We start from the raw sequence: 27,597 nt of genomic DNA on the forward strand, positions 1-27,597 counted from the left end.
TTAGTTCCTTTAGCTAAGTCTTCTCTGACTCCCCAAGATGCCTTTCAAAATTATGTTTCGTCTCTGGACTCTTGATTAATTTACACACAGTGCTTCTCCAGATTCCTGAACCCTTCTAGATGCTGGATCAAGAACCCCAACATTATGGGAACCCTGGCCATTTTCAATGGGGTTGGATTTTGTCAAATGCTTTTCCTGTGCCACCTGATACCTGTTCATAGGATTTTTCTTCATTAGCCTGTTTATATTGTAGATTACATTTGATTGATATTTGAATGTTGAACCAGCCTTGCATATATGGAATAAATTCCACTTAGTCATGGTATATGCTTCTTTTTATACATTGTCAGGTTAAGTTTAATTTTTTTTTTTTGAGATTTTGCATCTAAATTCTTGAGAAATATTGGTCGGTAGTTTTGTTTTTGTACTGTTTTTGTCTGGTTTTGCTGTCAAAGTAATACTGGTTTTATAAAATACACTGTAAAGTGTTCCATCATCTCCTATTTTCTGAAAGAGATTATGTAAAATTGCCATTAATTTCCTTAAATGTTTGGTAGACATTTCCAATGAAATCATCTGGGCCTGGAGATTCCTTTTTTTGGTTAAAGTACAAACTGGATTTCTTTAATGGTTTCTTTAAAAGACTAACCAGATTATCTAGCTCATTCTGGTTGAGTTTGGGTGTTTTATGGTTTTCCTCTTTGAGAAATTTATAGTGTATGAAGTATTTTATACTTGGGATTTAACTATAGACTTGTTAATCATGAATCTAAACCTTTTCTGAATACAATGTTGGGGGGTTGGTTTGTTTTTCCTTCTTCCACCCTAAATCTCTGATTGTATTGGTTAAACTGGGGGCCCAGTGCACAAATTCATGTACCTTGAAAGGAACTTGGCCCATCCTCTGCACTCCCACCAGGACCCACCCACTGCGGCCCCTGGTCCCCTCTCTGCCACCCCCCCAGAGTTACAGCCCCCCAGCAGCAGCAATTGCCGAATCCTGGGGCCGAGGGAGCCAGACCCATCACCGTGCTCCCCCCTCCCATGCAGTCCCACAGTCGCTGGCCCCGCTCACACCTGCTGATGGTGGGAGTGATTGGGGCTGGTGCCAGCAGCGAGATTGGGGCCACCACCGTCAGCAGGTGTGGGAGGCAGCTGCTGGCCCCAATCACCCCTCAGGAGCAGGGGAAGGTGGAGAAGCCCTCAGGGGCAATCGGGGCCGGCAGCCACTGCTCACACCCACTGACGGCACCAAGCGATTGGGACTGGCACCAGGCACCGGCAGCAGGTGCGAGCCGCGGCTCTGGCACCAGCAGTGGGTGCGAGCGGGGCCAGCGCCGGCAGCAGGTGCGAGCACCTGACAGGGCCACAGTGCGCAGGAGCAAAAAATTTTCAGTAACCACCAGAGGCTTGCCCCAATGACAGTGACTGGCGCCCCACCTTGGTCTGGTGCCCCCACTCATCTGCTCCACCATCCTGCCGCAGCCAACACCCACCATGTTCCATGCTCTGTCACCTGCTGCCAAGGCCTGCCATGTTCCACTCGCGCCCCCTGGTGGTCAGCTCACGTCATAGCAACCAGTCATTTGGTTGGTTGTTCTGCAGTTCGGTCTATTTGCATATTTGGGATATATATATATATATATATATATATATATATATATATATATATATATTTTGCAGATTAAAGGTAAATGACTCAATTTTTATGCTACCAAAATCCCAAGATTATAACAAGTGTTTTACTTGAAATCATATACGGAGTCTAGAAAGTAAAAACCTTCTTCAATAAAGTATTTAAATAATACTTCAAATTTGTATTTTTATGTTTATAGCTGAATTGGTCAGGGATAATATGGAAGACACAAATGAAGTATTTTGAATAGGAGATTTGGAGCAGGGAATTGATTATACAAATGGTAAAAAACTAAAAGAGCAAAGAGGCAATTATAAAGTAATCCAAATATTAATAATTGCATGAACATAATTTCTCAGTTCCATCCAGGGCTGCAGAACAAAAGGGAAGACATGTTACAAAAACCTGGGTGTGACGAGAACACGTGGCTGGTGCCGGGACCTCCAAGGTGTTGTGCTCAGGGTTCTGGGGGCATTAGGCGCTGGGACGCCGAAACACTCTGGACACCAATCTGTCTGTCAAGTGGTAACTACAGAACAAGAGCGACAAGCAATCAGTGACGCAGTAACCCATTTCAGAGACGACATCAAGAGCCACTGCTGAACAGACATAAACCTGAAATAATATGTTACAGCATTCACAACAAAGATATAGATGGACAAGAGAGAATTCAGCTGGAAAGTTACAAATTGAAAGTGAATGCAGATGGTGACTCATACTCATCATCAGAAAACTACTAGTACAGATTGAGCTCAGGGCCTAGGACATGTGTGGGATGGGTAATTCAGGTTACTTTTGGAACAATGTTGCAAATAGAAACAGCAGAATAAATCATGCCTTCTGATGATGAGCATTTAAGGAAATGTATGTACCCATTTTACATACCTAGCATCCAGGAGTGTTTCCTTTCATGTCTTTGGGTTGTTTTGAAGAATGTCTTTGTTTGTGGTCTTTATTTTATAGAGTACAGTGGGTAGCTTAGTGCCTGCAGCAATAACACTGCAAACTGCAGTAAATCAAATTCACTTCATTTATAATGCTTCTGAGAAAAGGTTAGAGAAAAACATAAATCTTATTTCCTTTATAGCAAGTAAAATTTCAGATTGTGTTTAATATGACACTCAACAGGAAAAAAGGCCGGTTGTTTACACTGACCGGTAGTAAAAGCTGTCTTTTATCTTGTTAGAGGTTCTTGACTATAGTACCACAATGTTCCCCCCTTCTAAGGACAACCAGAGACTTTTCCATTCGACTGTGTTCAGTTTTTACTTGAGAGTCATTTTCTGGGTGAACCTGTCATAGCATTACACAGAGCACCCCTATAACTTTCTCTTTGAATTGAAATCAAGTGCTGCTATCTGCTGAGTGGAAATTAACAGTGCATGCAGTGTGCCATCTAAAAAACACCCATTATTAACTTTATTCCTTTAGAAAACATAGGTCTGAAGCGAAAACAAAAAAATAGTTTTGCCTATTGTAATTAAGTCACAATAATCTTCCATGATTTGGGACTGACTTGTGTTTTTCATTATAGAAATTCAAAATGATATCATTTAATGTGGCTTATGAAAATGTCAATTATCTAAGGAGCTTCCAAACTTTCTAAAAATGGGATCCAATCAACTGAGTGACTCTTAAATGATATGGGGAAAGAGAAATTTAATTCTATGATCTAGAAAAGCCATCTGAGTATGCTGTTCATATGTTGTCTTTTTAGTTCCAGTGTTTGAATACCATAATGGAAGACATCTAACTATAAGACAATGGCAAACATACTGTGGCTTTTTAATGTTTGAGTTAAATTTTAAAAAGCCCTGGCTTCATAAATGCTCCCTAGAGGAATTTTTCATCTTTTTAAAAATTTGTCAACATTTCAATTAAAAACTACCAAATTTCTGGCAATCATCTATGTGACAACTATAGAAATTATACTTCCAAACTTTCAGAAAGTAACTCCTGAATGAAGACAACACTCAAATGGAAGTTTCTCTGGTTTATCTACTAGAATAAAAATTGTATATTTTTGCTCAAAAGTCTCTAATTTGACCGAGTAAAATATAGCTGTCCTATTCCTCAACATAAACAACAGCTTTTCTAAGACAAGATAAAAAAAGCCTGAAGTTTTGTAGCAAAAACTGCCAATCTTGTCCTTTGCAGTTAAAGTGGTTAGTGTTGACTAAAGGAATGGGAAGACTCTAGTAAAAAGGGAGCAATATAATGTATAATTTTTTCCAAACATGTAAATGGAACAAAAGGTGCAATAGTTTAAAAATGCCAGAAATAAGCAAACCAGTGAGGTATTCTTTGTTGACACACCATAGCATTTTTTTCAAGCACATTTGGCTACACTGTAAGAAAGTTAATTATTGCAGCCAAAAGTTAATCAGATATGATAAAAAGTTCCTCCAGCAAAAGCCATGTTTGCAAATGAGCTATCTCAATCCTGATTATTCATCTGTTAAAATGGCACATTCATGTCACAGCAATTGAAGACATAAACTGAAATTGGGTGACTGATTTCTGACTTCCTCTTTGGTTAGCTCCTCACAGGCCTTTCCAAAATCTCTATATATAAAAGCCTAAGCGACCATTAGGACTGAACCGCCAGAATGACCGGTCAACCAGTCACTATGACATGCACTGACCACTAGGGGGCAGACACTCAATGCAGGAGCTGCCCCCTCGTGGTTAGTGCACTCCCACAGCCAACTTCCCACAGCCCCTCCCCCCGGCTGGCCGGGACCCCTGATAGGCCTCGATCCAGCCAGGCCGAGGGACCCCACCCGTACACAAATTCATGCACCAGGACTCTACTTACTTATTTAGTGAAAAGTTACTCAAAGAGCACTTAAATACAACCTTTCAAAAATCACACAACAGCCCTGACCAGTTTGGCTCAGTGGATAGAGCTTTGGCCTGCAGACTGAAGGGTCCCAGGTTTGAGTCTAGTCAAGGGCATGTACCTTGGTTGTGGGCACATCCCCAGTAGAGGGTGTGCAGGAGGCAGGTGACTGATGTTTCTCTTTCATCAATGTTTCTGACTCTCTCTCCCTCTCCCTTCCTCTCTGTAAAAAAAATCAATAAAACATTTTTTTTAAATCACACAACATATTCATTCATGCAGTAAGTCATGGGTGGATGTTTGGATAATGAAAATCTAGTATAACTCATATCTTAAAAACCCTCCTCTGTCTTTCTCCATTAGAATAATATGCATTGGAAAGCTAAGTTCTAAACACTTCCTCTAACTGAAGTTAGTGAAGTTTAGTGCAAGCCACCTAGCTACAACTTTTTGAATTTTACAGAATGTTGACCCTTGATGATGTAAAACTTTTATTTGAAAGACACGATTATATTTTCAAAACCCAAACTGTCCCAATTTAATTTTCAAAATAAGAATTGTTCCATGTTTTCCGTTTATTGCCATTCACAACACATTTTATAAAATAACCCGGTAGACTTCCACTTCAACATCTTCACAGTACAAGAAAGTGACTGCTATTAAGTATATCTAAAGACAGCCAGTATTTTGAGTATAGGGCAGAATATTTTTGCGGTTCTTCCTAAAAAATGTTGCCACATTCATTAAATGCCCATGTTATAAAAACCACTTAGTATCAATTCCTATCCTTCAGTATATTTTCATATCTACATAGCATCACATTAAATGTTAATGGGCAAAAGAGTAAAAAGATCTAAAAACATTTCAGTTTTTAATGATCTAAAACCAACTAGCAAAAATCTTCCCTCCAAATATTTTTATATGTAATTTTCCGTCCATTACCACAATAACAAAGAGCTATTATACTTTAAAAAGAAGCTAAAGAAAAAGATTTCACTTTTCCTTTCAAACACGATTTCTTAGCTATTCAATACAGAGGTAAAACTCTACATATGGGTTTAAATTGGGGTGGGTGAGAAGAAGAATCTAAGTAAAAACATCAAGCTTATGTCAGTAGTACAGATGTCTCCTTTAGGAAAGAAAGTAGAAATTTTGATTCAAAGATTCTAAAATATTTTGTCATTACAAGAAACGTGTATTTTTTCTGGGGTCCTGAGGGCGATGGTGGGTTGGTAGGTGGGGCTCCTGAACTACTTTTTCGCTCTCTGGTGGAGGCATCTGCACAGCTGGGGGGGGGGGGGGGGGCAGCAGCCAGAGAGCGGAGGGATCCCGGGCCTGAGGGGAGGAGGCCAAAAAGGTCGCCAGGCGGGTGCCTTGGTTTAGACAGGCTCCTGCTACTGTCGCCTCCCCATTGCCCTCCCCCTCTCCCCCCAGAGCCTGGGACACCACAGCCACCGCTGCCTCCCAGGCACATTGCACTAATAACATCATCTACTAGCATACCCTGTTGTTTTTCACAAAATCCATAATAAAGAACAATAGGTTAGGCAAAAGATCTTTTTTTCCAACATTTGCTCAGATTTGTGAATTAGCCCCTGCAAAAACACCTCCAAGAATCATCCTCTCTCCAATCAGGGTTCTAGACTAATTGACCTTCAGCATCCCTCCCAATTTACAAACTTATATAGAATTGTTAAACTTATAGAATGCTTTTGAGAATGAAGTGTTTCAACTCAATGTATTTTCCAGATAAAGTCCCCCCATTTAAGTAGTAAAGCTGTTCTTCAAACATTTTTAATCTTACTTTAACATTTATTTTCAATGTATTTCCTTGTCCCCTTAAAAGAAGATGAGGTATCACTAAACCGTCTCCTAACTTCCTGGTCTCCCAGACCTGGCGGCTGACTGTGGCCCGCAGCCACAGCCTGGGCCCCAGCTCCGATTCTGGGCAACTTGGGCCACACTCAGTTTCAACACAAGGGTGACACCACCTGCTCTGTGTCCCTTTGTTTTAAAGCCCAACAGAGTTACCATAATATTCCCAAGTACCTGAAGATTGTAAATTACCATGCAAATGCAAAGGATTGCTGTCATAAGCCCCAACTGGCTTTTTCCTGATAACAAAGTCTAGATATTTCTTATAAAGTATATGTTCTTTGCCAAGACGTGCGTTTATGGTTCTGATCCTTCTGTTACCTACTATTCTCCAGTTGTCATTTTGTCTCCTGTTTCAAATTATGCTTCCAAGTGCACCAGGCTTGAGATTCAGTTTGTCTCTCCTACTGTCTAGAAGTCTGACCTTTGTAGAGGTAAAAACTAAAACCTAAAGATCTCTGTTCCTTTAGTAAATGTGGTATCATCATTACTCACTTCAAAAGAACGATTCCCTAAGTAGGTGATGCATCAGACTCACTGAGGCAGCATTTTAGGAGAGTAATTCAGTATGTCTGGAGTAGGAACCAGAAAAGCTCTTTCTCAAAAGCTCCCCCAAGTAATCTCAATAATGGATGGTTCAGGTTTTGGGACTCGCTGTTTTGCCTACAATTTCTTCTCCAGAATGTTAGCTGCTAGTTAGTTTTCAGGATAAAAATTTCTCCTCATGCTAGTCACAAGCACACTCAAAGCAGACTGCCCTCAATCTAGGCTCAGATCCATAGGGAACTAGTCATTATAATCCTTTGCAATAAAATTTTAAAATAACTTCAGAGCTAAGATAATGCATTGAAGCTTTAAGGTGTGTGGATCTATACTAACAGGATAACTGTTTCTGCTTTACTTGTAGTTAGCACTGCATAGTAAACATGAAAACCATCTTACTACAGCTTCCTTTACTAAGTAAAGGAAGGCAGAACTCCTGCCAATAACAGGAAAATGGCTAACTAGCTAATCAGTATTACTAAGAAAATGTTCCAGCAGACACAAATGAAAAATGAAAGGTATTTTACAAAACCACTCAGCTTCCTGTAGAAACCCAAAGAAGTCTACCATAAAGGGGAAAGTTGACCAAAACTACGATTGTTTAAAAATATGTTCACTTAACTGTGAAAATATAAGTGTCAAATAGGTACAGTTTTATCCTTGAGGAGGTTTAATAGGCATAAACGGAATTCAGTTTTCGTTTATTCTATCCAAATAGGTGTGGAAAGGACATGAAATATTTGGTATAATATAGTTCTAAACACCATCCCCTCCAAATTTAATACAAAAGCCACATTTGGATTTCCTAGGGGTCCAAGTGTGTCTAGGCACTGCGGAACGTTGTCATGTCCTTTGGTTCTCTGCTGGGGACACACCAATCATCAGCTTCATGGATGGTTCTGTAATGCTTCCAGGCAGCTTTGTTATACACTGGGAGTTTTTCTATTGATTCTGTTGACAGAGCCTGAAAGAAAAGCAGGACCTAAGTCTGGCATGTTTTTAGAATCCAGTATTTAAGAAAACATACAGTGGCAAAAAGATGACTACATATTAAACAATACTATATTGGCTATGAATTTTATTCATCAGAACACTGTCCCCACATGTTTTTAAGTAGTATACATACTTGAAACGTATTATTGACTGAGTTTATGGCACTGCCTGGTGTGCACGTTGACTGAATTTGTTGCTTGCGGTAATTGTCCAGGCAGCCTGGATGCCACTGGGTTGAAATTTTACACAAGTCTAATAGATGCCTCTTCTAAGACATGACCCAGAACAGAAGTTGGTTCATTTAAAAGTCATGTAAGTATAAAAGCACAAAAATTGACATATGACAATGGTACAATCACTTAATGAACTCTATTTTAATTATTTATTAGAATACATTTTTTCAGTATAGTCACTGTACTTTAAAAAATTCAACATAATATTATTATCAATAAATATAAAACTATGTCTAAGGCCTCTTGGCTTTCACATGAACCATTCTTGGCCCTGGGTTTGACCCTCTGTCTTTTCCTCCTGCCACTAGCGCCACCAATTTCAGTTATAGCACATGTGTTTCTGCATCATGCATAAGTTCATGTTTCCAACATATCATTGCATTAATTCACTATTCTTTTTACCTTCATGTAAATTACTGGAACTTGAAATAAACTGTGTTCCTCATTATCTTCTTCAATAGAATTTCACACTTAATTTTACATAGGCATTCCCCAAGATGTAAAAAATATTGAACTATAAATTTCATTCTAATAATACTAAGGAAGGTATTTAACATTGATGATTTTAATGATTCTATAAGACTTCTTGTCATCTATTTTTTCCAAAATGGAACTAAAACCCTTACACCTATATATTCTCTTTGTGCCAGAAATGCTAGCACCACTTGATCTTATAGACTGGATCAAAGATGTTACATTTAATGATAAGAATATTGCCTTCATGTTGCCCTTTTTAAGTTCCTTACAATTGAGATGGTTTAAAAAAGGAAAAGAGAAAGAATTATTATCTTGAAAGAATTTAACCTTTTCAGATAAATGTATTTTTTCCAATATAGTCTTCAGCATTTCCTGTAAAACAGGTGCCATCTAGTGGCCAGAATAAGAAACTAGAGCCACTAAATAGGTACCAACATTTTTAACCAATTCAGTGGATGGATGGGGCTCAGTGTTCTCCACCCCTGTACAATATACTGATCTCTGCATAAACACGTAGACCATCCAAGGCCAAGAGGCTCAGTGCCTCTGCTCCCACCAAGTGAGCTACAGGCTTACCAAGAGTCTCCTGTGCTTGTTCCCAAATCTGTTTATGCCATGTTATTTGTCATTGTAAATACATAATCCAATCAGGTATCACTTAAAGCAGTGGTTCTCAACCTTCCTAATGCCGCGACCCTTTAATACAGTTCCTCATGTCGTGGTGACCCCCAATTTCATTGTTACAAACTGAACATAATTAAAGCATAGTGATTAATCACAAAACAGTATGTAATTATATATGTGTTTTCCGATGGTCTTAGGCGACCCCTGTGAATGGGTCGTTCGACCCCCAAAGGGGTCTCGACCCACAGGTTGAGAACCGCTGACTTAAAGTGCTGCCAAAGCGGGGAAGGGTTCTTTGAAAAGTAAGATGAATATTTTGGAAAAACTCATGAAGGAAAGTCACATAAAAATTGCTGTCAAATCAGAGTCAGAAGACATTTTTAAAGGACTGCATACAAATAAAAAAGGATTATGCACTTGGTTGTTTCTTTTTTAAAATAAACTTCAAAAAAATGCCCTGTACACCTTCCGCAAGGAAGATACTGAAACTGCAGACCCAAAGAAAGGTCTTGGGCAATAGATCAAAAGATCATTGCCCATTCATGAGTTTTATGTTAAAATTAAATTTATAAGACAAAACTTTTTATGATTCCCCACTTTAATCCAACTTTTTAAAATTAAAAACCATAGTCCTGATCATTACATATAAGCATTTCTTTTCCTAGAGTCAAGGAGATCATTTGTCAAAAAAGATAAGGTCCCATATTAATAACTATATATGTCTATTTAAATAGCATGAATTAGAGGAAATTTTCATTACGTTATTGTTAAATATTGGCATCTTTTCCTCTTATCAAAAGAAGTCTCATTCACTCAAGAAAGCTGTAGTTACTACCTTAATGAAGATCACTGCATCTGTCCCATAGCCCTCGAGGGAATACAGCTTCAGGTCTCCTTGGAAGTACTGAGCATAAAGACGGGAGATGGGCAATCCATAGCCAAAACCAGCCTGTTGTGTGAGGAAAACGAAATTCTGAAATTCTATGCTACTGAGTATCCCAGGCTGTCAGAAATGCTAATATCTAAGTATTTCGAAAGATCAGGCTGGAGCCCAGCTGAGTCCTGCATTAGGCCACTCCCCTCCCGTCACTAGAAGCTAGAAGTCTTCATTCTTCTTTCTACTATAAAATGACTTGGGGAGAGGGGATCTGAAAAAGCATGTTGCTTTTCTTCGTTGGCCTGCTCTACAGTATCCCAATACTGCTTTGGGCAGTCTCATATAAAACATGTTCTCCCTTTTAGCAAGAGTAGAAAAAGCCTTGTGCGGCCTATCAGATATATCTTGTGACTGCATACCATGAACTTCCAGCCTGTGTTCTGAATCTGGAGGGATCCATAACAGCTCTACTTTCTTAATTCTCACAGGTCACTTCCCTGCTTACAAATCTTCAAAGCACAGCCCCTCCCCCACCCGTTGACTTGAAATAAAAACCCAAGCTTCTACAAAGAGCTTTCAAGACCTGATAAGATCAGGTCTCTGCCTCCCACTTTCCAGTCCAGCTGAACTAAATCTCCTGCTCTCAAGTTCTTCAAACATATGCTCTTTTTTTATCTTCGTGTCTTTGTTCATCCTGTTCCCACTGTCGAATGGCCTTCTTTACCTGGATAAATCCCACCAATTCTTTAATACAAGCAAAACATTTAGATAAATGTAAAAACGGTTTTTTATCACCAAATGACATGTTCAATGGCATTCCATACAACACTTCAGTTGAGAGCTTATGTGGATTCAGCAATCAGGCTATTCACAAACCCAGGCGCCAGCTTCACATCTATCTTCACCACTGTTCCTTGATTTTACTAACTGGAGTGTCTATTCACCCCTCCAAATCAACTACCTGTTCTCCACACGTCTCCTTGCCCTGGGAGGCTGACCTGAATGGTGATGGCCATGGATTCCCAATCCTCTGCCTCCAGTGGGTCCAGCCAATGGGGAGCCCAGGAGGAGTGCAGAGGGAGTCAAGTCAGGGTATTCACTCCCCTGATTCCTTCTGCCCGCAGTTGCTTCCTTTGGGCAGATGGGCTCCTTGTTACTAAGCTGCTGCTCTGCAACCTTCCCCTTTTCTGGGTCTGCTGGTTTCTCCTCCGTCTCCCTTTGATTCTGGGTGGTGACAGCTCTACTGCTGCTGGCCCTGGATTCCTGTACTCTCCCTCCTCATAGCTCTGTAATCTGTTTATTTGTAAATAAGCCTTCCTCAAATTATCGTAATTTGAATGAGCTCTCTTTTCTGTTGGGACACTGACTAAATACATTAATTAGTTCCAGATATGGCCCCAAGGAACTGCACGAGCAGGTGGCTCAGGATGCCATGGCCTGACCTCTCCCTCAACCACACCTACGGACTTGTGGGGCTTCCCCTAGAGAAAATCACAGACAAGAAAGCCAGCATGGGCCTGGCCCACTGCTGTATCTGCACTGGATGCTGGCACCTGCCAGAAGTGGACTGCCCTTTCACCACAACCTCTCCCAGGGCAGGAGCAAGTCCTACCCGTGGGCAGAACTTGAGGTACAGCACCTCCATGGATTCACAGGTGGCAAATAGGCTGGACAAAATGTAACTGGATAGCTAGCTGATGACAAGGAGATCTGGAAGAGAAATGCGTGGTTCTCTCAGTGGTTTGACAGTGTGAAGATATTCCACCATGAAGGTGTCCCTACTACATTCATTATATTCACACAGATGAAACCCTCAGGAGTCAGGCAGACAAGATGGCCACTCCTGTGCCATCAGGCAGTCTTTCTCCAGCCGCCCCAGGGCTTGCTTACGGGGTCCACTTACAAAGTGGTCATGGCATCGGGAAGAAGGCTCAGAAAGAGCTTAACAACAGTCTTCCCTTAGTAATAACAAGGCTTCCTGTTGTGTAGCTCACAGGGGAGCCTGTGCCATGTCAGGCCTTCTATTTTCTTAAAAATTCACATAAATTCTGCATCCTAAACAACAAACACTTATATAGCATTGACTTTGTTCCAAGCACTATCAAAGGTATTTTTACATACATTAAATGTCAGCCCTTACAATAACTTGATTTTTAAAGTTGAAGAAACTAGGGTATTAAAAGGTCCATAATTTTCCCAAAGCTACACAGCTAAAATGTAGTGAAGTCAGGAACAGAACCAGACAGTTTGGATCTGCAATCTGGACTGATATGCTATGCTGCTCTCTAAAAACATTCACAGTATTTGTTTACTACAAAAGCAATCTATCCCTTCTCTCCCCTGACTTCTAGAGTAAAATTAGGCTCTAAGAAGCTGCTCATGTTTATTATTTGACCTCATCTGTCCCGGGGCACATGGATGCCTACCCCAGTCACCATGTTCACCATTTGAGAAGCTCATTACTATACTAATATTGTACACGCTTTGTAAGACATGAACAATTTTACAGTTGTAGCTACAGAATTTGTGCTGCCTAACAAGTAAAACTATTATAACAAAGTCCTTATAGTAACTTCCTAGAGTCTAAAACAGATCCATCATATACTGTGTTTCGTCAGGACAACTCCAGTGCCTGTGCCAGAAAAGATTCCAAGCTTAGAACAACAGTTCTTCCAGAATTACAGGTTAGAGATTTGGCAAAGCGCTCTTCTGGCAGCTGGAGAACAAGGATAGAGTCAATTCAAAAGCTAATTTAATTAAACCTGAAAATAGATACTATTAAGATGAATAAAAAATACCAGCAAAATGATTACAATTGGAGCCATTTCCAGGTCGATGATTAAATTGATCAGAACTCTAGTCTTATTTCTGAATCTAGAATATGAGATCTTTCTACCATAAGTACTTGAGGGGAAAAAATCAACACTGAAGATAAAATCAGTGTTGACCAAATACCAGTAAAAGTGCTAATTTAGTCTTCACCTTAGAAACAGGATATCAAATGCATTTGATATACGGTTTACCACAGGAAAACTACTGACATATCGCTATCAAGCTTGGCAAGGAGACCTCCAAAACAATACTCTGTGTCTTGTGCTCTTCAATCAAAAGAAAAAAATAACCAAAATTTAACGCTATTTAAATTTAGAGGAAAGTGTTTTTTTCCTAATGGCTTCCCTTCTTCCTTGGGGTGTGCCCTACACAATGGCTTAACTGATTTATTTGGCAACTAATGTGATTTTTTTGGCAATTCACAAAGACGCACTTCATTATTTCTTGATCACATACCAGGGGTGCTGCTCGGGACGTCTCGACCCGCGGCCGGGGTGCGGTTGAGTACATGTAGTTGAAGAGCCTGTCGATTTTCCTCAGCGGAACCCCACCTCCTCGGTCACTCATCTAAGAGGAGAAAGGATCGTACACTATAACTAAGCCCCTTTACAACAAGGTAAGGACACACAGTGTCACAGTTTAACTGCTCTCTGCAGAGTACAGCTTTTCAAAACGAGTATCATGCAATCCAAGTTGCAACTGTAAACAATTCCCTCAGTGCTGGACTTAACACAACTCATCTAACATGTAGAATTCTAATACAAAACAAACTCCATCATAATACAAGTTCAGTGGGGTGACTTTGTGTATTACTGAAGTCACTCTATCACTGCAGTACAGTACAGACTGCGGCATAAACTGAGCCTACCTTGGATGTAAAAATAAATGTATTATTCCTTTTTGGTGGGCAGTTTGAAAACCAGGTGAAAAATGCATAAACCCTCTCTGACCCAACAATGTTTATCCTAAAAAAAATAAGCAGAAAAGTATGCAAAGAATGTGTGAGACTGTCCATCACAGCACTATAGAGAACAGCTAAAACTGGATTACAACCTAACTAGAAGACTATTTGAGTAAACTAATGTACATTCTAAAATAGAACACTATTTAGCCATTAAATATTATATAGAACTGAATGTATTGGCTGAGAGATGCTCACAAAATCTTGTTAAATAGTACAAAGCTATAAGAAGCATTTATAATATTCTAATTTTATAAAAATTAAATTATAAAAAGTCTGTAATGATATATTTTTGTCTATGGAATTATGAGTGATTTTTTTCTTTTTGGTTTTTAGTTTCTGAATATTTTTCACAATTACTTCTATTATGGGAAACAACAGTATAATTTTCATTTTCAGAAAGGAAAAAGCAGAGCCACTTAATTTTATTGTAGAATCTCATCTACCAGGCATTTCATAGCATAGACTCCAGACAACTTTCTAGGGAGTTTATAAGGTACAGAGGTTTTTATATTGTGCTTATGTCATTTTTCAACGCAAATCATATGGTAGACTGGATTTAATAATGTATTTACAGATTGTCTTCATTTTGTTTTCCTTCACAGTTAACATGGACTTATTTTCCTAGCTGTTGTACACCTTCCATTCTAATCTACTACAGCCATTTTCCTTTGTTACAAAATCTAAGTTGACTCCACTATCAATATTAAAATAGTTGTCATAAACAAATCTGCTTTTAACATAGATATATAGATATGCGTAGACATAAAAAATAGTTCTGAGTGCCACATATTCAAAAGTCAATAAGCTAGATGGCTTCTAGTCAAGTTTTTGTATAGTTTTTTTATTTATTTATCTTTATTGTTGAAAATATTACAGATGTTCCCTTTTTCCCCCCACTGACCCCCTCCACCCTGCTTCTGCCTCCTCCCCAGGCCTTCACCAAACTATTATCTGCCCATGGGTTATGCATATATGCATTTAAGTTCTTTGGTTAATCTCTTCCCACCCACTTCCCTCTGAAATTCATCAGTGTATTACATGCTTCATTGTCTCTGATCTATTTTGTCAGTTTATTTTGTTCATTATATTCCACATATAAGTGAGATCATGTGATACTTGTCTTTCTCTGACTGGCTTATTTTGCTTAGCATAATACTCTCCAGGTTCCTCCATGCTGTCTCAAAGGGCAAAAGATCCTTCTTTTTTACAGCTGCATAGTATTCCATTGTGTAAATGTACCACATCTTTTTGCCCACTCATCTGCTAATGGACACTTGGGTTATTTCCAGATTTTAGCTATTGTAGATAGCACTGCTATGAACATAAGGGTGCATATATTCTTTCTGGTATTTTGGGATTTTTAGGATATATTCCTAGAAGATCACTGGGTCAAATGGCAGTTCCATTTTTAATTTTTTGAGGAAACTCCATACTGTTTTCCATAGTGGCTGCACCAGTCTGTATTCCCAGTTTCCGTATAGTCTTTAAAATTGTCTACAGTATGTTTATACAGTAAGTCCTCACTTAACGTCAATAGGTTCTTGAAACTGTGATGAAATGATAGGCTAGTTGATTTAAACAAGAAGTAAGTTCCTATTTTCATCAATGTTATGACTAAACAATGTTAAATAAATGATATTATTCGAGGATCTGATCTATATTTCTTTCACAATAAAAATCACATAGCTATTTCAATTTTTAAAATAAAAGTCCACTCTGAAAAACCATTTGAAGAGTTGCCTCTGATATATCTACAATTAGATCACTGCAGTATAAAAATATACAAGGACTTTATTAAGAACTTGTCTGTTGCATTATGCTTGAAATTGTTCTTGGCCATGAATTCAAACCCTGTGAAGAGATTTATTTTAGTAGGATGAATAAAGAGGTCTGAGTATTTTCTGAGGTCCACAATTTGTTAATTATTCATCCTTTAATTTAATGCGCTGCTGCACACTTGTTGGTAAGAAGTGTGAGGGTTCTATAAATATTAACTAAGTAAACAACATATTAGAATAGATATTAAGATTAAAAAGGTAGATTCAATGAACTGGTTTTTCTTAACCTTCTGGCATCCAACAAGTACAAAACAAGAAGTGACTTCCAGCCACAGGCAAGTATGAGAAAAGCAGAGCACAGAGCACAAGGACAGGTGACTCTGAGAGGCACCTTCTTACTCCAGGTGAAGGGGGTAAAGGAAGCCACAGGAATACAGTTGAAAACTGACACAGGTAAATAAAGGTGACCTCCTTTGCTCTGCAGTCAAGAAACAATAAGCTGGAACCAGTAGATTTTTAAAGCAGCCATAAGAGTTTCCAAGAGAAATTGTAAGAGATTCTAGTATACCAGACGGTCTGAGTTCTTTGGGAAAAGGGAGGGAGGAAATGATGGGAGAGAGAAAGAGACAGATGTCTGGTCTGTATACATTTAAGACAAGAAGAATGGCACTCTGATGACAAATATACTGAGAAAGAGATTTTAAAATTAAACAAAAAATCTCTGATTAAGATAATTTGATGAAAAAAATCTAGAATCATGGGAACACAAGCCTATGCCAAGAGAAAGCAAGAGACTATGAGAGAGATACACGGTGGGGAATAATGTCAACAGGAAGGCTAAGGAAGAGACGTTTGCCAATTGTTTTTAAAGTTTTCTCTTCAGTGCATGAAATCACCACTTCTCAATGTCATCGAACCAAGAGCTGCCATTCCTAACTTCCTGTTCCCCAGAACTCCGGATTAGTTCATGTGAATGTCAGGGTCAAGGGAAATGAACCACTGCTAACTTGATGACAGCTCTGAAGGCAGGAAATTTAATAACTCTAAACTCTCACCCAGAGCTCCTGAAGTCTCTTACTCAACATCTTTTTTAACGTCAAGTTTATAAAATCAGCAACAGTGAATGAACCAAGATATTTACATTTTAACTTTATATATATGTTGCTTTAACACTTACATTATTTACTGAATATAGGCCAAACACAAAATCTGAAAGAGCAGCTAGAGTTCTGAGATAGGAAAAAAAAATAATTCCTTCACATGATTTTCAGCAGAGGGATAAAAGGTGAAAAATGTCCACAATTTGAACAAACTTAAAAAAATGAGTGGGTAAAATCTCTACTGAAGAAAATTAAAGCAAGCATTTAACACATAAAGAGATAAGTCACAAGAGTAGATACAGTCATATGACTTTGGATGTACGGAGGCAGAGCCCAATATATAGGTAGAGCTTTTAGAAGTCTGTTCAAGATCTTTACCAACATTTTTTATAGCTTTTTTAAAAACTGTATTTTTATTGATTTCAGAGAGGAAGGGAGAGGGAGAGAGAGATAGAAACATCAATGATGAGAGAGAATCATTGATCAGCTGCCTCTTGCACACCCCCTACTGGGGATCGAGCCTGCAACCCTGGTATGTGCCCTTGACAGGAATCGAACCCGGGACTCTTCAGTCCACAGGCTGACATTCTATCCACTGAGCCAAACTGGCTAGGGCTACAACTTTCTTGAAATATAATTCACATACCGTTCAATTCACCTATTTAAAGTGTACAACTCAATGGTTTTTCATATATTCACAGATATGTGCAACCATCAACACAGTCAATTTTGGAATATTTTCATTACCTCAAAAAGAAACCCTGGATACTTTATTGATTACACTCCTAAGCAACCTCTAGTCTACTTCTTGCTCCATTTTATTTGCCTGTTCTGGATATTTCATATGAATAAAATCATATGACACGTGACATTTTGTGATTGGTTACTTTCACTTAGCATAATGTTTTCAATGTTGTAGCAACCATATTGTAGCATGCACCAATGCTTCATTCCTTTTATGGCCTAATAATATTCCATTATATGGATATGTATCACATTTTGTTGATCCATTTATCAGTTGATGGACATTTGAGCTCTTTCCATATTTTGGCTATTGTGAGTAATAGTGCTATGAACATCCATGTATATGTTTTTGCTTGAATATCTGTATTTAAACCTTCAGGATATATACAGACCTAGAAGTGGAAATGCTTGGTCATTATGAACCTTTCTTTACACCAAACAGATTCCCTAAGCAAAGTCTGTCCATCCACCAACACAGAATGAGTTTGTGGCTTAGTGTCTAGGAATTCAGTAAACCTCGATCCATGTGGTGATGATAACCACAATAATGGAAAGCATCTGCAGACCAGTGTGCTAAAGCAACAAGAAACAGAAGCAGAGAGAGCTACATCACGCTGTAGCATAGCTGAAGCCCAAATGGGACTTACTTTGAATTAAGTAAACCTTAATGTAGTGATGGCGAACCTTTTGAGCTCAGCGTGTCAGCATTTTGAAAAACCCTAACTTAACTCTGGTGCCGTGTCACATATAGAATTTTTTGATATTTGCAACCATAGTAAAACAAAGATGTATATTTTTGATATTGATTTTATATATTTAAATACCATTTAACAAAGAAAAATCAACCAAAAAAAATGAGTTCGCGTGTCACCTCTGACACGCGTGTCATAGGTTCGCCATCACTGCCTTAGTGGGCAAGTAGCTGACACATAACTAATCAAAAAATAGACACATTAGCATCTGGGCTGGAAAAAACATGATGCATTCACATTAATTTTTCAGCAAACAGATCGTACAGCCATATATTTATTTGTGCCTCATTCTTTAAAATGAATAGCCAAGAGAGATAAAAAAAAAAAAAGAAAGAAATTCAGAGGTAACAAACAGTGCAGACAGCAGAGACAACTTAATCTTTTTTTAAATGGCTATTATTAATAGCCTCAGTTATTAAAGAAGATAAAACTAAAATGGAATACTATAAAAAAATAATAAAAAAAGAAGTTTAGCCCAGCTGTCATGGCTCGGTAGTTGAGCGTCAACCCATGAACCAGGAGGCCATAGTTCGATTCCCGGTCATGCCCAGTTTTCGGGCTCAATCCCTGGTGGAGGGGCATGCAGGAGGCAGCTGATCAATGATTCTCATCATTGATGTTTCTACTTCTTTCTCCCTCTCCTTTCCTCTGTGAAATCAATAAAAATATATTTTAAAAAATAAGTTTATAATAAGATAGTGAAACTAAAAGGTCAACAGAAGGGCTGGGAATTTAAAGTCAAGGAAATCTCACAGAGTAGAATAAAAAGTTAAACAGATTTTTAAAAAAAACACACACAAAAAAAAACAGGAGGAAGATATGAAAAAAGAGAGGATCATATCACAAAGCCCAACATCCTCCAAATATGACCACTGGAAGAAAGTATCAAGGTCCAGCCCAACGGAAAGGCCCACACCAAGTCACATTATTATGAAATTTCCGAATAGAGCTGAAAAAATGATTTTAAAAGCTCACAAATAAGATTGGTCACATACAAAGAAATGGGAATTGGAATAAGCATGAAAGTATTCTCAATAGGAACAGCAAGAATGATGTCAGCAAAAATAGTGGAGAAAGGAGCTCCAAAAATTCTCTCCTCCATCAGAGCACCAGAAAAAAGGCAAAAAATGTCAGAATCAACTTTGTTCAGCTCTGGAAATTAACCAAAGTCTTGTAGCAATCTTGGGAGCATGCAGTCAAGAAAAACAACAGTGAGATCCGTGGTGTTTTAACTGCCTTATTCCCACCCCCCCAACAATAATACTACGCAGTCAGAATGCAATCAGCAGCCTAGCAGCCACTGCATTTTTCTGACCCGATTCTGAGCTCCCAATGCAAAAAAATACTGCATGAACCCATTTCCCACTATCAGAAACATTTGTCCAAAACAATTAGAGGTGCCCTGGCCAGGTAGCTCAGTTGATTAGAGCATCCTCCTGAGACACCAAAGATTGAAGGTCAGGGCACATACAGGAGTCAACCAACAAATGAACCAATGTTTGGAACAACAAATATCTCTCTCCCTTTCTCTCTCTCTAAAAATTACTAAATAAAAATTTTTTAAAGAGACATAGAAGCATGGAACAGACTGTAGAATCTCAGAGGGAAGGAGGAGGTGGGTAGGTAGGTGGGAAGAGATCAATCAAAGAACTTGTATGAATATATGCATAACCCATGGACACACACACGTACAACAGGGTGGTGAAGGCCTGGAGTGAGGGATGAGGGGGTGGAGGAGGATTAGCAGGGGTCAGTGGGGAACAAGAGGACATAATGTAATACTTTCAACAATAAAGATTTAATTTCAAAAACAAAGAAATTAAAAAGTGAGAAAACAGGAAAAAAATTAGAGATAATAAATTTTACGGCCAACTGAGGCAGTATACAACAGTTAAGGCAAACAATAGGCTAATCAAAAAGCTTAATAAGGGAAGCTAGGGAATGAGATATATAAAGGGGTTTAAAAAGCTCAGACATGTCCTGAGAATCCAGAAGGTCATGTTAATGCCTAGGGCTATGCTCATGCTCAGGAAAAACCTGAACAGATCCCTAAGCTTTCACCTCTGACTGACCTTGAGTTTCTGTATAAGCTGGACCTAAGGTTAAGCAGGGTTAACATATTCATAGTGCTGAAAGAAAAAGACTAACAACTAAGAAGTCTATATCCAGCCAAATTATTCTTCAAAAATGAAGAAAAAATTAGACATCTATCTATCCACACTAATAAAAGAAAAACATGCAAATTGACCATACCTTCACTACACCTTAAGCCATGCCCACCAGCCAATCAGAGCGACTATATGCAAATTAACCCAACCAAGATGGTGGCCAGCAGCCATGGAGCTGGAGCAAGCAGGAGGCTTGGTTGCTCCAGTGATGGAGGAAGCCAAGCTTCCCGCGGCCGGCTGTAGCCTCCACAAAAGGCAACAAAGTTTCAATTATAGAAGGTAAATAAATCCCAGAATAAAAAAACAAAAAACAAAAAAAGGAGAGGCTGGGAGCTTCCATTGCTGGGGGGACTTGGCCAGCCTAAAAGCAACCCTCAGCCCCTCACCCAGGCTGGCCAGGCACCCCAGTGAGGATCCCCCCACCCTAAAGGGGGTGTGGCAAGCCTGAAAACAGCCATCAGCCCCTCACCCAGGCTGGCCAGGCACCCCAGTGGGACCCCTAACCCGAAGGGGGTGTGACCAGCCTGCAAACACCCACCAGCCCCTCACCCAGGCTGGCCAGGCACCCCAGCGGGACCCCCACCCTGATCTAGGACACCTTTCAGGGCAAACCAGCCGGCCCCCTCCCGTGCACCAGGCCTCTATCCTCCTATATAATAAAAGGGTAATATGCAAATTGACCCTAACAGCAGAACCATTGGGAATGACTGGTCACTATGACACACACTGACCACCAGGGGGCAGACGCTCAATGCAGGAGATGCCCCCTGGTGGTCAGTGAGCTCCCACAGGGGGAGCTCTGCTCAGCCACAAGCCAGGCTGATGGCTGCCAGCAAAGCAGTGGTGGCGGGAGCCTCTCCCGCTTCCTCAGCAGCACTAAGGATGTCTGATTGCAGCTTAGGTCTGCTCCCTACTGGTAAGTGGACATCCCCTGAGGGCTGCCAGGCTGCCAGAGGGATGTCTGACTGCCAGCTTGGGCCCAAACCCCCCAGGGAGCGGGCCTAAGCCAGCAGTTGGACATCCTCCGATGGGTCCCAGACTGCGAGAGGGCACAGGCCATGCTGAGGGACCTCCCTGAGTGCACAAATTTTTGTGCACCGGGCCTCTAGTATATATATATAAAAGCCTAAGCGACCGGCTGACCAGCCAACCAGTTGGTAGCTATGACGTGCAATGACCACCAGGGTGCATACACTCAATATACTGGCATGGAAACATGGAACAGACTAATGAATCTCAGAGGGAAGGGGGGAGGGAGAAAGGTGGAAAGAGACTAACCAAAAATCTTATTTGCATATTAGAGGCCCGGGGTCCCTCAGCCTGGCCTGCGGGGATCAGGCCAAAACTGGTTCTCTGACATCCCCCGAGGGGTCCCAGATTGTGAGAGGGCACAGGCCAGGCCGAGGGACCCCACCAGTGCATGAATCCGTGCACCAGGCCTCTAGTCTATATATATAACAGGTTATTATGCAAAGTGTCCCCACAGGAGTTCGACCAGGAGACTGATCACTCACTATGACGTGCACTAACCACCAGGGGATGGCGCAGAGTGGAAAAAAAAACCCTGGCTCGCAGCAGGCAGCTGGGGAAGGAAGACCCTGGCTAGCAGCCAGAAGGCCCCGATCAGCCCTGATCGCTGGCCAGGCCTAGGGACCCTACTCGTGCACAAATTTCATGCACCAGGCCTCTAGTTCTCACACAAGCAAACACTGAAAGAGTTCACCATTGGTAGACCTGCCCTATCATAAAACATTAAAGGGGATGCTTCAGCCTGAAAAGAAAGAACACTAGGCAGTATATCAAATTCACATGAAGAAATAAAGACCATATATTTACCTGGAAAAGTAATTATATAAGTAAATATAAAGGATAGTATAAGTGTATTTTTTGTTTGTAAATTTTTTCTCCTATCTTATTTAAAAGATAATTGCATGCCCAGCTGGCATGGCTCAGTGGATTAAGCATCAACCCACATACCAAGAGGTTGCCAGTTCGATACCTGGTCAGGGCACATGTCTAGGTTGTGGGCTCGATCCCCAGTAGGGTGGATGCAGGAGACAGCCGATTGGATGTTTCTGTATCAATGATGTTTCTATCTCTCTCCCTCTCCCTTCCTTTCTCTCTCAAATTAATAAAAACATTTTTTAAAAAAGAAACAAGGAGAAAATTAAAATGGTTCATCAGAAAACATTTTAACAGAAAATACATCAGGAATGGAGAAATACAGAATCAAAAAAGACGTAAGATATAGAGACTACATATGACAAAATGGCAAAAAAATCCTATATTAACAGTAATTGAAATAGGCCATTCAAAATAATAGTTGGAGACTTCAATGTACTACTTTCAATAATGGCTATGACAACTAAACAGAAGAACAGGAAATAGAAGATTTAAACAAGACCATACATAATAAGACCTAACAACTATCTATGGAACATTCCATGTAACAACAGCAGAATGCACATTTTTCTCAAGTACACATGGAACACTTCCCAGGATAGAGCATTTGTTGGGCAATAAAACAAGTCTCAATAAATGTAAAAGGATTAAAATCATACAACTGTATTTCTGGCTAAAATGCAATAAAATTAGAAATCAATAACAGAACAAAATGAGGGAAATTAACAAGCATATGCAAATTAACACACACTACTAAATAACCAATGGGTCAAAGAAGAAATCACAAGGAAATTAGAAAATATTTTGAGATGAATGAAAATGAAAACACAGCATAAAAAATGTATGGGATAGCCCTGACCGGTTTGGCTCAGTGGATAGAGTGTTGGCCTGCGGACTGAAGCATCCCGGGTTCGATTCCAGTCAAGGGCATGTACCGTGGTTGCGGGCACATCCCCAGTGGGGGGTGTGCAGGAGGCAGCTGATCGATGTTTCTAACTCTCTATCCCTCTCCCTTCCTCTCTGTAAAAAAACAATAAAATATGTTAAAAAAAAAAAAATGTATGGGATACACACAAAGAGTGCCTAGAGCAGTGGTCCTCAACCTTCCTAATGCCGCGACCCTTTAATACAGTTCCTCATGTTGTGGTGACCCACAACCATAAAATTATTTTTGTTGCTACTTCATAACTGTAATTTTGCTACTGTTATGAATCATAATGTAAATATCTGATATGCAGGATGTATTTTCATTGTTACAAATTGAACATAATTAAAGCATAGTGATTAATCACAAAAACAATATGTAAGTATATATGTGTTCCCTGATGGTCTTAGGCGACCCCTGTGAAAGGTTGTTCGACCCCCAAAGGGGTCGCGACCCACAGGTTGAGAACCGCTGGCCTAGAGGGACATTTTTAGCTATAAAATGTCTCAAATCAATAATCTAAACTTTCATCCTAAGAAACTAAAAAAGGAGCAAACTAACTCCAAAGTAAGCAAAAGGAAGAAAATAATAAAGATTAGAGTTGAAATTAATGAAATATAGAGTTGAAAACAGTGAAGAAAAATCAACAAAATAAAAAATTGGTTTTTTGAAAAAGATTAACAAAATTTACAACTTTTAGCCAGACTGACCCCCAAAAAAGGGAGAAGACTTCTCTCTCCCTTTTCCTTCCTCTCTCTGAAATTAATAAAAACATAGTTTTTAAATGAAAAATTTACTATCTGCATAACACTGCAAATACCCAAATATTTTAGATTTATCAAAGTGGATATTCATGATCACTGCTAAGCTGTCTGTCTCCAGGATTTACTTTATCTTGAATCATCTGAATTAGGGACCAGAACAGAAATAGATTCAAGGGATAATTCCATAATCTCTCAGAAAAATGAAGCAATGTGCTTATTAGGTATAAGGGATAGGATTTATTTCTCCTAATAATAAATTATGCTTTCTAGAAATTATGTGCATGCCTGTATATCAACTTAAAAAAATAAAAGAAAAAGCATTTACCTTCACAGTCAAATCCTCACTACCCAGTGTGACGTGGACTTGAACAGGTGGATAAACACCTTTGTCAGCATGGTATTCCATGGTTGCTCTCATTGCATTCTGAAATACATTAGGTTTATATTTAAAATACAACTTTTAAAAAACAGAAAAAGTAATTATAATTTTCAACTAATATAAGCTACTTGAAATTTTAAAAGTTTTAATTCGATGGAAATATGCCAATGAATCATTATTCTTATAATCATATTTAAAGAATTACTTTAAAAAAATTATGAAGTCAGTTTTGGAGTTGGGAGGCATTTTGATTTAAAGATTTCAACTAAATTCTACAGATTTTTGCAAAACCAGATGTTGTAACACTTTAAACTAGTTTACATTAAAGCAGGAAAATTTACCCAAACGTTCTTACGATTTAATAGGTAACAGCCACATCTTATTTTTTGAAAACTTTCATTTCTTTTTATAAGAAACATTTTATCACAAATTGCTTTAAGAAAAAAAATTTTTCATATACTATTTACAGCAATGGTCTTATAATGATATAAACTAATCCAATTTACCATTAGTTTGAAGCTAAGGACATTCACATGTAAAACTGCTTGGAACAATTTTTAAAGGATACAGCGTACAAACTGCCAACATGTCATAAGCACTAAATGGAAACATGGCATGTAGCACTGGAGTAGAAATTGGTAAGACTCGATAAAGCAAAAAAGGCAAAAGACAGGACTGACTTTGGAAATAAGTGTGACCAGGCACACCAATCAGTATTGCATCTCCCTAAGGAGCAAATTCTATCATCTCTACTGAAGGCCATTTAAGATCAGGTTCCATATGGAAGCTATTACTACTGACATTATATAAAATCGCTTATATAATATGGTAGTACTTCTTTTATTAAGCATCATGGGAACAAGATCTTTATGTTCTGAAACTTCAAGGGAAAAATTAGTTTTAATCCTTTAAGTGCCAATCATTTATTTAATCACTTTGAAAGATTTTTGGAAGGATTAGATATTTTAGATATTTTCTTGCTGTCTTAGAACAAAAGAGCACTCTTGAACCCTTGCTGTTCTAAGACATTATTATTATTCCATCAGTTTTTCTGTTTCAGTATATTTTCCTTATCAGGCTGAAAGCCACATCTTCCCTCTTCTAATTTGCTGTTGGCTGAAGATAAGGTAACTAAAGTAAGAGAGACTACAGGCTTGACTTAGGGTGCCATTGTCAGCCTCCGGGGCCCGTACCACTTCTCATCACCCACTTTCCTGCCCACCAGCAAGTGTTAATTGGGGGAAAATGTATTCTCAACATTACTAGCATAATTTTATTAGTTTTCAAAATTTGTTGTAAAGAGCAAATATAACCGCAGAAGCCCTGTACATCAATATAAATGACTTTCTCAAAAAAAAAAAAAAAAAAAGAAAAGCATACAGCAGTAGGACTCTGGTCCTTTACGGGTGGAAAGTTAAGAATCATTCTTCTAAGTATTTGTTTTTTTAAAAATAGAACCTTTAGGAGCACCTACACTGTGCTGACATTGTATTGGATATTTAGTATGTTGTCTCCAATCTTCATATTAACCTGGATAGTAATACCCTTGTTTTCCAGAAGAGGAAACAGGGGCTCAGAAAGGTTGAGCGAGTTGGCTGAGGTCACACACATAATTAAGTGGCAGAAATGGAATTGAAACCCAGGTCTTTCTGCCTCCCCAGGTTGAGCTTAGCACCACATTGAGGTGCCCATCAATGCTGTCAAAGGCTGATCTCCAGGAATGTGACATGACACTGAACATGAAATGACATCTTTTAATTAAACTGAAGAAAACCCGGTAGGGTATTTAACTTTCAGAGCAGATTCCTAACCTCAGGAAAGGACTGATATAGGTTATGTAATACTATTTTACAAACCTTGAAAAGTTCAAACACCATGTGATAGAGATGGGATGGTACATAAACCACTTGTATTGGCTGTCCTGGTGATTTTGCTACAGAGCAGAAGAGAAAAATATAAAAGTACAGAAAGATGTGCTTAAAGCATTTTAAAGAATATATTGTGTAGTAATGAAAAGAAAACATTTACTACGGAGGATAGCATCACTTGGGGGAGAAGTGCCACACCAGTTCTTCACTGTATTACTGTTTGAACCCCATGCTCACTTAGAGTAATACCTGACAGTGACAACATGAGTCCTGCATAATAACCAACCCTTCTTCCTATTCTTCTCTATGACGGCCAATCTTTTTAAAGGACACTCAACCTTAAGGTCCAAATTTTACTCTCCAAAAAAAAGGTGTTACAGTCTATAAATTCCATGGCCCAACTTACATAAATACATTCTTTTTTTAAGCCATTTTTAAAAATGTTTCACCCAGGTGGAATGTTTCCTATTTTATTTCAGGCATTTCCATGGATATAAATCTGAAGACAAAAAATTAAGCTAGCATCAATTGATCCAGGGATGCTGATTTTCCATTCAACCATTTAATAGGTGCCCAGGTGGGCCTGGTGGGCAGATAGTGTGTAAAACAGAACCTTGGGCTGAGCAAAGGAATAAGGCTCACCACGCCCTAGGATTCTAAAGTAGCCAACACACTGGATTCCCTCTGAATAAAATACCCATTGGAAACGTGGGTGGGACACCTGGAAACTGTCCAGAGTAGTTCAGGTTCCCAAACTATCACTGTTGCATTGTGGTTCTTATTTACTGGATGTACCATTATGGACCAAAAGCATGAATATGGTTTTAGAAAAACACCAAACAATTCTATTTTCAATTGGGTAACGTCCACTGCTGTCCAGAATACAACTTAGTAAAAACTGTTTAATTTTATTCTTCTCAAAGGGTCATGTTAACTTAGGAAATGTTTTCCCCCTTTTAAACTACCCTACCTCTAGGAAAACAGTAAGACTCAGAAATCTCCTCCCAAGGCACCTACACCTTTTTTTTTTTTCCAAAAGGCACTGTCAGGGTGAAGAAAAGACCATTAGAGATAAACAGATTCTCAAATAAATGAGCATCTTTATTTCTTCTTTACACCTCTAGTCTTTCTACTTCCTCAACAGTAAATAGTGATTTACAACTCAGGAAGTAGAAATACTCTAGGGCAGTGGTTGGCAAACTCATTAGTCAACAAAGCCAAATATCAACAGTACAATGATTGAAATTTCTTTTGAGAGCCAAATTTTTTAAACTTAAACTATATAGGTAGGTACACTGTTATTAACTTAATTAGGGTACTC

General features: G+C 39.0%; 1 protein-coding gene and 1 long non-coding RNA gene across 6 annotated transcripts in view; both read right to left on the minus strand.

The window, feature by feature from the left end:
- Positions 1-1,794: 1,794 nt before the first annotated feature.
- On the minus strand, positions 1,795-4,321 carry LOC118661165. The gene is made up of 2 exons (XR_004969174.1): positions 2,522-4,321; positions 1,795-2,165 (listed from the first exon to the last, which is right to left on the minus strand). It is a non-coding gene; the product is annotated as an uncharacterized LOC118661165 (long non-coding RNA).
- Positions 4,322-7,543: 3,222 nt separating this feature from the next.
- Positions 7,544-27,597, minus strand: part of PDK1 (pyruvate dehydrogenase kinase 1) — a 28,926-nt gene continuing 8,872 nt past the window's right edge. For 3 of the 5 annotated variants that reach the window (XM_036318842.1, XM_036318841.1, XM_036318845.1), the window contains 6 exons: positions 26,265-26,341; positions 24,355-24,453; positions 13,389-13,499; positions 10,059-10,172; positions 8,023-8,157; positions 7,544-7,860 (listed from right to left, as the gene is read on the minus strand). In XM_036318842.1, coding sequence (XP_036174735.1) covers positions 7,720-7,860; positions 8,023-8,157; positions 10,059-10,172; positions 13,389-13,499; positions 24,355-24,453; positions 26,265-26,341 — 677 coding nt within the window. In that variant the 3' untranslated portion in view covers positions 7,544-7,719. The remainder of the gene's footprint in view (positions 7,861-8,022; positions 8,158-10,058; positions 10,173-13,388; positions 13,500-24,354; positions 24,454-26,264; positions 26,342-27,597) is intronic. The other 2 variants (XM_036318843.1, XM_036318844.1) reach the window with 2 other exon arrangements.

The sequence above is a fragment of the Myotis myotis genome, unplaced genomic scaffold, assembly GCF_014108235.1.
Source record: "Myotis myotis isolate mMyoMyo1 unplaced genomic scaffold, mMyoMyo1.p scaffold_m19_p_8, whole genome shotgun sequence".
Classification (NCBI taxonomy): Eukaryota; Metazoa; Chordata; class Mammalia; order Chiroptera; family Vespertilionidae; genus Myotis; species Myotis myotis.